This window comes from Stylophora pistillata, chromosome 7, assembly GCF_964205215.1.
Source record: "Stylophora pistillata chromosome 7, jaStyPist1.2, whole genome shotgun sequence".
NCBI classification, from domain to species: Eukaryota; Metazoa; Cnidaria; class Anthozoa; order Scleractinia; family Pocilloporidae; genus Stylophora; species Stylophora pistillata.
In genome coordinates this window covers 21,494,797-21,506,291 of record NC_142525.1, presented here as the reverse complement: position 1 = coordinate 21,506,291, position 11,495 = coordinate 21,494,797, and the positions used below count along the sequence as shown (strand labels likewise).

The window sequence follows — 11,495 nt, the reverse complement described above, 5'->3', positions numbered from 1 at the left end:
GATCCAACTTTCAGAGCCCCTTAAAAAGGCAATGAAGTAGTATCACCCAATTTCATGCCCCCATCAGGGTCATAAGCTTAGATACAAAAATCTGGTTTTTTTCAGGGTTTTTTTCTTTTCAGAGACTTGTGGGATTTAAAATAAATGAGGATTTGTAGAACACTTAAGGAAATTTAGGCAGTAATTCATGAAAAGAATACAACTGATACCATAAAAACAAAGTTCCAAGTGGGGTCCATGGACATGTCAAACTCTGTTAATTGTTTACGGTTGCTACTGTTTCTTTGAAAGAGGATGTAAGGAGACAAAGTTGAAGAACCACCCACACTGTCTATTTTGAATCGGAGTAGGCTTACAAATTTTCTTCATGAAGTCTCATCCATTTATGTGAATTAAAGCTACTGTCAGTTGAACCACGCCCTTGTGACAACTTTTAACGTGGCAACAACAACCACGTCCAAACAGATCTGCACCTTCTCTATCTTTAATTGGATATTTATGGGGGAAGGGAATGCGTGGGTGTTCTAGGCACAGTCTATTTCACTGCAGAGGAAAATCGACTGAGGTTTAGCACATTATATTCTACGGTTCAGAAGTCATTCAAACAGTGACACCTCTACAGCAGTTGCACTGCATTGCGGAAAAACTGGATCGAGGAAGACTGAATCATGCTATACTCAGAATTTTGCACCCAAGTGACGTTTCAGACGAAGACAGCGAAGCTTTACCGTCATACCATCGGACAGTGTTTTGCTTCATTGCGCATACTTCACACAACGCAATCCGCAGTTTAACATCGTATCACATATGGAAACAGACAACCCAGCAGTTTGGGAATGTAGGAGGGGTCAGTTGCAGGAAATGGTATTCACGATTTCTGAACAATGTGCTATGTTCAAAGAATTGCGGCAAAAGCTAACGCGCTCAACGCAACAAGGTTTAGCCCAGTAGCAGAAACTCGCAGAGATATGAAGTTTTATTACTGACGATCAAGAATTATAAACAGAAGTGTTGCAAACACTACCAGTGTTCTGCAAATATTAACCCTCATTAACTTTACTACTTCCCCGTCTTCTGATCTCTTGCAGTCCTTCCCAATTCTCTTTTATAATGTCACATTGACGGGAAGTATACACCCAAGTGAACTACAGCTATTATCGGTGATCACGCTACCTTCGCTTTTAAACAGACACGCAAGGGTCTTGAGTTGTTGCGTGGCGCAACAGACACGCAAGGGTCTTGAGCTGTTGCCTAACGCAAGGATTCAACGTACATTTTGAATGTTCTACGTAACCTGATGGTGTCTGAATGATATGAGAACAAAATAGCAATGCTTTGAAGAAAACCTTTACAAAGGTTTCAATCCCTGGACTGACGATTGTGAGAGACTGCACATATATTCGAAGCTTTTTCGTGAGCAAAAACAGAATCAAGTCAATGACACAAAGGAGAGAGAATACAAAATGCGAAGCAAAGAAATGTTTTTGTTCGCTCTAAAGCTGAAATGTAGGCAAAGGACGCCTAGAATATTGTGATCTAGTATTTCTTTGCATTCTTTGATTGCTGATTAACTTTTTACAAAACGAGTTAAATTCTATTTAGGATTGTTTGATTACTTTTACGCGACATTATGAAAACAAAAAACTGCAAAGTGATACGCTAAACTGTACAATTTCTCTTTTTAAAATGTTCTGTGATAAAAAGTTATGTTATCTTTTAACAAGGAATAATTTAAAGCTAATGAAGTGATCGCGCGACTTCTGCGGAGCGGTCCCTTGCGTTGTTGCTTTTGATCTTGTTATCACCTGTAGAATAACGAGACTTTAAGTCACTTACGATAAACTCTCAAAATGCTGACCACCTCCCGGGTGGAGCATCAACTTTCCAATAAGCTTCCCTCATTCCCACCCTTCTCTTTCTAATAACTAATAAGCCTTTCTGCCGCCCTCCTTCCTTTCAAGACCCGGACGGAAGTCATCATCAGAGTCGATTCTGGTTCGTAAAAAATCTGATTCATCAAGACTGTTCGATAAACTTTACAGGGATGCCACTGGGTATTTCAGGTCACATGAACCTTGATAATTCTGTCAGACTTGTAGAATATCAAACCTGGAACTGACCTTTTAGATCGTTTTACTTTCTCTACAATCTTTTCTACAAAGTTGTCGCTAAAGCCAGGGCAGGTCGCCTCTATTGATTTACATGCATCCATAAGATGCTCTACTGATCGTCCCTGGCCACCTTGACTTGTATTTAGCTGCAGCAAGAAAATAACACGTACATTGTCACTCAGATCTCGCTACTCTCAAAATGAATAGCATAGAGTTGACAGGGTTATTGCATGTAATTCCACATCAAAACTCCGTGTTTAAGACAAGAGCGGGGTTGTAAGTTTGTGAATTTACGTGTATACAGTAAATCATATGATCTCGAATGCAATTGGGAAAAAATGAGCACTTATAGTTTTTGAAGGACCAAACCAAAATTCCACGAGCCCATAGGGTGACTGCATTTTGTAGTCTTACAGAAATAACTACAAGTCCTAAATTTTCCAAATTGCACAAGAAAAATCAAGTAATCGCTTGTTATTACTAAACATAAAAAAAGTTTGAGATAACTTTTCATAATTGCGCAGAAGCAAAGCGCACAAATAACGCACAAAAATGATTTTGTCCAATCCCAGCAAATGTAGTTAGGCGTTCGGTCAATACAAACGTTTAGGACAAAAAAAGGAAAAATAATTTTCTTGACGTTTCTTTTTTCAGCTGCAAGAAAGCTCAAAACCCGACTAAAACGGTTTAACTGTAAAGTTGGTTATATACACATACCTTGGTCAGTGTTGGTAACAAAACGGTTGATAAATATTTAGATGGAGGTTTTTCTCCTTTACTTTTGTCTTTTGGTACCTACATGTTGAAACACGAAAGTAAGTTCAATACTTGTACCACAAAAACGACATGTACAGGGCGTAAAATTAACTTTTTTTTTCCGGTAGCTACTTGGCTCCTAAATATTTTAAAGTGGTAGCCAATTCCAAAAAGTTGGTGGCAATTATGACACACACACCCACACAAAAACATTTTTACCCTGTCACTGTACTAGATAGATTATCATATCAGAGATACAGTCATACAAACATCAAAGATGAGCCCGCTAAATTAGCACGAGCTACAAAGAGGGCACTAGAATGGATCATATACAACTTTCTAGGTTACCTAAATCCAATATGGCGTCTAGTGACGATAGATTTACGGCGTTCGACATCGCGCATGTGCTGCGTTTTGGAAACGAGCTTAACGAGGAACTTTGCTGCATATTTATCTTTACAAATCTTCAACAATCACTAGATCTCTAGCTAAGGTGTGATTAGAAATTCTAGTCGCCAATTTAGCGACTAATTTTCAGGATTTGGTCGCCAAAGTTAAAAATTTAGTCGCATTGGCGCCTGTATTAGGTGCAATTTTAGGTTGTCCTGGTGTACCGGTTCACAAGGGAATTACCATTATTCTTTCTTTGTTTAGGAGTTATTAGTTAGCTATTGTGTATTGTTTGGTCTTTTGTATTGGCTCTTGTGAACTGGTACACGAGGACAGAACCCAATTTTACGCCCTGCATGTACAAGGCATGTAACCCAGTCCGACCCCAACATATCTGAATCAATTTTGACTGACCTTACCCCTAAAATAAGTTTCAACAGAAGTAAAATTAGGTGAAATGAAAAGGTGTTAAGAGTTTACTTTTTTCTGTTAAATAAAAATCTTTGAAGGTTGGAGAGGTCGAGGTGGATTTTTACTTGTTTAACTTTGCTGTGGTAGGTTTTTTTTTTTTTTTGTTTGTTTGTTTGTTGGTTTTTTTCTAAGGTTTGTACCCTTATTCCGAAACAAATTTCAAAGTCTTTTTCAGGAAACAGATTGATTTTTTTCCAGGACTCCAAATTTCACCTTAACCACTTTCATGCACAAGATTTCCGAATCAGTTCTCCTTACAATATACATGCATTTCTTATAATCACTTTCCAGGACTTTCCAGTCCTAGAAAATATCAAAATAAAATTCCAGGACTTTTTCGAGATTTTCCAGGACCCATACGAACCCTGAGTGAGGCTATTACCTGATAAAATTTTTAAGACTTCAGTGAAATGTCATGAGTACACATAGCATGACACAACAGAGAAGGAGGAGAGAACTTACATCAGAAGCATCTGTGTTATTCAACTGTGCTGCTGCGGTATCATTTTCATGACTGAATGATGATTCACCTTCTCCTCCAACAAAAGGATTTTTCTCAGGAGGGAAAATCCATCTGGAGGTTCCCACAGAACTGTTTCCATCTCTGTAAAAGATGACCAGTGTACCAATCAAAAATTGCTACCTCTAACGACCATTTTTTCACAGTTTTCTTTTGACTATATTTTTGAGGCACTATTTTAAAAAGAAGTTAATGGTAACTTTTCAGCCTAAAGAACAGCACATAGTATGCTATCTACCTGAAATTACTTAATTCAAAATACCACAACGTAAATATATTCTTTTTAATGACAAACAAAGATAAAAAGTTGACAAATTAAGTGAAAGAAAAATGACTCACTCTTCATTTTCCTCTCCTGAGCTACTATCGTCATCATCTCTGCATTTCTGTTTCCAGTTTTTATACCTTTCTATTAATTCTACCAGGTATGAATTTTTCTTTGCAGTTCGAATCCATCTGTGCTTTAGAAGTTCTTTTGCTGTAGGTCTCTGTGGACAAATAAATGCTTAGAGATAACTTCTCCGGTAAATAGCAGATGTTTCATGTGACGTTAACTTGCCCAGTACGGAGTACATTAATTGATTATTCATTCATCATTTCAACTTACACATAGGTACTCAGTAAGTACAGTATTTTGATATCTTTTCTTCCTTTAACAGTACAGTACTGCAGACACTAGAAAACTGTCCAGGACATCTATGAAATATACTTAAAGATAACCTTAACTAATTTTTATGAACATGTAGTATCTCATTGCAGATTATGTATAGAGCAGTACTCTGTTACAAAACAATTATCCTTAAAGATGACCATAACAGGCTTCGTGAGCCCCTGACTACCATACACTTTAGGTAACCAGCCTACATGTACATGGAAAAACCTTTGTGGTAAGGGAATCAAATGGTTAAAAATTATTTTTCAATTTCTCTTTCTAGTGATCCTCATGAACTCACATCGCTGGGATCTTTATTTAGACACATGGCCACAAACTCCTTAAATGCTTTGCTGAAATTTCCAGTCAGTTCTGGAGGATTGTTCTTTGGTATTAAAAATAAAACTCTCATGGGATGAAGATCTGAATTGGGAGGTTCCCCTTTGGCAAGTTCAATTGCAGTAATTCCCAAAGACCAGATATCAGCCTGTGAAAAGACAATGAAGAAAATAACTACCAGAAATCCTTTATTGAGATCTTTCCATGTAGATCGCGTGCCTACAAATCAGACCAGCTCATCAAAGATCATCTTTGTACATTAAGTGACTAACGTGTACATGTAACTTCTCCAAACATATTCATACATCTGGCAAATACTCAAAATTGATCTTACACCAAATTCTTGTAACTAATTTATATGGAAATGTGTAGCAGCTAGAGGGAGGAATCAACAATCAGATCTGGGAGTAAAACAGTTGATTCACTGGAAGTGTAATTGTTTAAAATGTGCTAGCAAATTCATGAGTTGACTAGTAACAAATTGTGAAAAAAACCAGGTCTATTTTAGATGTGCATAAAACTATGGAGTTGACATGTGGGTACAACTGTCCAACTTAAGACACATCTTAAGCATGGAACAACTGAGTAAATAAAGTTTAAGAGCCACTGACCATATATATTGAGAATCCACCAACATTTGAAAAATTTCATAATTCCTTTTATGTTTCCTAAAGGACACCTTTGATGAACCTTTTACAAAAATTATATCAAAAGTTCTATTGCACTTTGCTTTCTCTGAATATCAACCAAAGAGTCCTTTAGGAAAATAAAATGAATCATGAAATTTTGCAAATGTTGGCCAACTCTCTTTCTAAGATTAGTGGCTCCTAAGTACTGAAGTCGTGATAAACACAAAAGAAAGCAATCATATACCTTTGAGTCATAAGCAGATTGTTTGATCACTTCTGGAGCCATCCAGAATGGTGTTCCAACAAATGTATTTCTTTTGTTTAATGTGTCTGTGAGCTGTCCAGCTACACCAAAGTCTGCTAGCTTAACATCACCAGTATCTGACATCAACACATTAGCCGCTGAGTAAACAAGAAATGAACAACCTTTCAGACAAATATCAAAGAATGAATGATGACAGCTGCATAAAACCTAGCAATGCATTGAGTGGAAGAGAAAAGATCCACTCTGAAAACAAGTACTGTACATGAAACTGGATAATCCTGACATACCTTTTATATCTCTATGTAACTTCTTTTCACAATGGAGATAATCAAGGCCTTTGAGAACCTCACGAATGATAGTTGCAATATAAAATTCTTCAAATGTCCCAGCTTTCATCTAATGGTAAACAAATCAGAGCAAGGATTTTTTTTTTTACACAGCTGCACAAATAAAATTGCAAAATACACCATATAATTCCAAGAAAATACCTAAACATAAGAGCAAGGTCTTAACAAGAGGAAAGAGAATTTACCCTTAAACTCCCAGAGGTGATTAACATGAAACTTCTCCCAATGATATCCATAGACATAGTGATTTTACAGCAGAGCTTTGATCATTTTTGACATTATCTCTCTAAAATAATAATTTAGAGAATGGGAATTAGGTCGATTCTTTTCCACTTAAAATTTGGGAACCTGCCTAATGCAAGAATTTGCACTGCTTTTTCTCCCAACTAGCTGCCAATATTTACATCTGAAAATTGCAAGTAGCTCTTAATACTTATAGTTCTAGTCTTTTTGACAACATGCAGCACATTAAGCTTCTAATTTTAACAGCACTAACCCCACCTGTATGAAGGTTTTGAAGAAATATGTAGGTATTTGCTCATTCAACTTTCTGTCAATAGCTATTTTTTGCACACTTCTCAGAATTCCCAGATTTGTTAGATTACAAGTTTTTAGGTACCCTGCAACCTTTCTCAGTTAACCCTATCTGACTGTTAATTCTCCCTTCTAGCTGTTACACATTTCCTTGTAAATTTGTTATGAGAATTTGGTGTTAGATCAAGAGAACAACTTCTGCCTGATGAGTTAGAGTATACTCATTACCTGTTTGCTAGATAATGTACAGGTATAGACCACTTTCATAAATGGCTGCCAGATTAATATTCTTTTGTTTAAATTTAAATTAGCCCTTCTGGCCTAGTTCTCCAGTACAAAATTCAAAAGAATACATTATCTCAAGCGAGGCCAGAAGGGCTAATTTAAATTTAAACAAAAGAATATTAATCTGGCAGCCATTTATGAAAGTGGTCTATACCTGTACATTATCTAGCAAACAGGTAATGAGTATACTCTAACTCATCAGGCAGAAGTTGTTCTCTTGATCTAACACTAAATTCTCATAACAAATTTACAAGGAAATGTGTAACAGCTAGAAGGGAGAATTAACAGTCAGATAGGGTTAACTGAGAAGGGTTGCAGGGTACCTAAAAACTTGTAATCTAACAAATCTGGGAATTCTGAGAAGTGTGCAAAAAATAGCTATTGACAGAAAGTTGAATGAGCAAATACCTACATATTTCTTCAAAACCTTCATACAGGTGGGGTTAGTGCTGTTAAAATTAGAAGCTTAATGTGCTGCATGTTGTCAAAAAGACTAGAACTATAAGTATTAAGAGCTACTTGCAATTTTCAGATGTAAATATTGGCAGCTAGTTGGGAGAAAAAGCAGTGCAAATTCTTGCATTAGGCAGGTTCCCAAATTTTAAGTGGAAAAGAATCGACCTAATTCCCATTCTCTAAATTATTATTTTAGAGAGATAATGTCAAAAATGATCAAAGCTTTGCTGTAAAATCACTATGTTGCACCTCATGATTTTTGATTAGTTTAGTAAGTTTATCAGGGCATCAGCACAATCAATTTTGATGTATACATGGCGAACCAATATCAATCATGTCAATTTTGGATTTAAAGCAAATTGCAGGCTGCAAGACTACAGGAGGATCCCATACAAAAATAAATAAAGGTTAACCCCTTCAATGCTACAAGGACTAAATTTTCTCATCAAGCACATGTCATCTGCCTGCAAGGAAGGGAGGCTGGGGTGGTGGGTGAAAATATTGCTTAAGGTGAAAGGATTAAATCATATCACATGGATGTGATGCACTACAATGTAAGAAGTATCATGCACAGTTTACAGTAAATCAGAAATGAAAAACTGTTTTCATCTATCATGAACTCATGGGTGTTGTTCCCTGGATACATTTACTATTAAACATTATGATACATTTTTGCCATAAGACATTTGTAAGCATGTATGGAGTATAGACTGAAGAAGTAGAAGGAACTCTTAAAGTGTAACTTCCTCACCAAATCTAAAGCTGATCCTCCACCGAGATACTCCATAATAATCCATAGCTTTGTTCCCTAGTGACAAAAAGACACGCTGAAATAACTATACTTGAGTTAGCCAACCCCCTGTGCTCCTGACCATCAGAGACAGATGTTTCAGATTTTGGAATCATCTTTGGAAGAATAACCATGCTGTGGCTTAAACATGAATAGCCTTATAACACTATTGTCTAATGCTGTGTCACAGTCCTGTTTTGAATGATCAGTATCAAAATGGCAGTGTTCTCCTTAATCTAAACGATTTTTCATTTTTTTTTTTTTAATTTTTATTTTAGCACAATGGCCTGACTATTGTAAGAAAAAGCCATGGGTATGATTTTTATTTTGACTGCACTTTCTGAAGAGCTTGGTTTAAAACATGAGATGATAAAAAACTAGTCAACTGCTAGCAACTAGAATTAGAATACTTGTTTCCCATACTCAGTCTCAACTAGTTGCAATGGCAACCAATGGGTCTTAATTTCAGACAGCCGTGTAGATGGTCATGTGTCATGGGAATGGAGTAGTATTGCCCTCTAAGCAATTAGAATATTTTGGTCTGCTCTTTTTCACTTTTTTTTCAGCAACCTTCCTAAATATGGACTACAGCTGTACCCCTTGTTACTATTTTGGAATCATCAAATCAAAGCAAAATTTTATATCACACAAAGTTAACCTTCAACAAAAGACAAAAAAATATACCTTAAGATATGAACCATGGTATTTTGTGACAAAAGCACTGTCACACTGAGACAGCACTGTAATTTCTTGCTGGATGTCTTCAATTTCATCTTCTGCTTCTTCTAAGTCAATAATTTTTATGGCAACAGTTCCATTTGTTCTAGTGTCTATGCTGTCAAACCAGAACAAAGCAAAAAAGTAAGAAAAACAGTCTGGTTGGACAAATTATGTTACATTTTAAAATCTGCATTCAATATGGAATTTTCCAACCAGCCTTGGTCCAAATATTCAGATTGTGACAAAGTACATGGTAAAATTAGCATTGAAATAAACCCAGATACAAGCAGTTTCCAAAACGAATGCAATGTTCCCTTTTCAGAGGGGTATCCAGTAAAATTTACAATCAGCAGTAGTACCTCTTATTATCACCAAAACTTTTCATTCAACAAGAAAAGGATTGCTCTAGTGTTGAAAAATTTATTTTACTTGTCATGCTTAAAATAAAGCATAACACTGTTACTGCTGAAGATATGTTCAGCTTTCACATTTACACATCTATCTGGCATAAGCAAAGTGCTATAGGAAGTTATAGGTAATGTTCAATTCACTCCCTGCCAAATGACTGATTATGAACCTGACCCCATTGAATTTACAAGATTTTCTAACAAACAACATGTTTTACTTAAGACTTAGTATTTGTTTGGTTTCACTGTTTCCTTATTTGGAATGATTAGCATGTAGTTTGAGTGGCCATCAATCATAAACTGGCTTGATCATACTCTTGTGATCCAGCAGTAATGGTAAGTTATGAGATACAACCACAAGTCTAGGTAACTCCAACAATTTACACAAAAGGCACACAAGATTTTCATGAAAATATTACTTCACATGGAGTGAACTCTCACTGACACTCAGAAAACGAATCAATCCACTTATCATACACTATTGTACCTCTTTGAGATAGAAAAAACTGAAAAAAAAACTCGGTGATGTGGAAAGTGAAGCACCAAAAAAAGTAACTTTGGGAAAATTTTAATAAATGCAAAGACAAGCTAAGTGTGCCGTTTTCACATTCCATGACATCGATTTGCTTCTTTCGCTAGCCCATGTAACTTTCAAACGGATTTTATAAATCACACTGTATTAAAAGCTGTAAAGGCTACATGTTAATATCAGCTTCACCAAATACGTTCCTAGACACAGTATTACTCTAGATATTTCACTTAGCTAGAAGCAACCATTTGTTTCTAATTTTTCTTCTGACGACAATTTCGAAGAAAGCGAAAATGTAGGAAAGTTAGTTATGGAAAATTATCATGCAAAAAAAAAAAAAAATCACTATTTACATTATGGTTAACATGTTGGAAAGATACGGTATCTTCAGACCACAATTGACTGACCCTCTGTGCAAATACAATTTTGTTGTACTACGGAAATATAAAACCTTGCAGCACATGGTTGGTATCATTTTCACTGTGCTATAAGATCTCATCAAAATAAATTATCCACAAGGAAGGAAACTACGGTCGAAGCTACACATATAAATTAAACGAAATTTCAACTTACCCTTTATACACTTCACCGAACGAGCCTTTGCCAATTCTTTCAAGTTTCGAAAAGAGTAGTTCTGGGTCTGCCTTCATGCCCTAAAATTGCAATGAATTAACTTTTTAATCACACAATAACGCTATTCAAGGAAAGGTGTGTGTAGCAACTTTCTAATTGACAAATTAAAATGTGAGTGTATACCGGGAATTCCCGTCCAATGTTAATACGAGCTTACGAAGTTAAGGTCCAATTGCTCCTGGATGAACATACGATGACAATAGGTAAAAGGAAATTCCATGGTACTAAAGAAATACAATTCTTACCACGTTATTATGTGCTGCCATGAAGAAAGCGATTGCCGTTACCGGAACAATTCATGTAAAATGTCCTTCAGATAGTCTGTTGACTTTCTTAGCCTTGTACTAATGCCGCCTTCGTGGCTAAATTCGAGTATGTCGGAAGGGCCAAACCATCATAATGCATTCAAAGATAACTATATACTATGTTTCTAAATAAAATTGTACATTTTCCAGAGGCATTTCACCAAGAAAGCCCCGAGTACAGTATCACTTCCCTCCATAGCGAAGACCTCCACTCTACCGTAGTATCGCGCTCGGCTGAGAACCAGTATACAAATAAGGGCATGTCACGTGACGGAAGTAATTCGCAATTAGCCCCACCTCAAATGGCCCCACATAAAAGAAGTACTTATCTCCACACTACTTAGCGATGGTGTAGG

General features: G+C 36.3%; 1 protein-coding gene across 1 annotated transcript; it reads right to left on the bottom strand.

The window, feature by feature from the left end:
• Positions 1–958: 958 nt before the first annotated feature.
• On the bottom strand, positions 959–11,380 carry LOC111342453 (serine/threonine-protein kinase 26). The gene is made up of 12 exons (XM_022949537.2): positions 11,080–11,380; positions 10,775–10,854; positions 9,230–9,380; positions 8,507–8,563; positions 6,421–6,529; positions 6,113–6,270; positions 5,202–5,387; positions 4,588–4,736; positions 4,191–4,332; positions 2,829–2,906; positions 2,121–2,257; positions 959–1,805 (listed from the first exon to the last, which is right to left on the bottom strand). The coding sequence occupies exons 1-12, from the start codon at positions 11,098–11,100 to the stop codon at positions 1,802–1,804; spliced, it is 1,272 nt and encodes a 423-aa protein (XP_022805272.1). The 5' UTR covers positions 11,101–11,380; the 3' UTR covers positions 959–1,801.
• Positions 11,381–11,495: the final 115 nt, after the last annotated feature.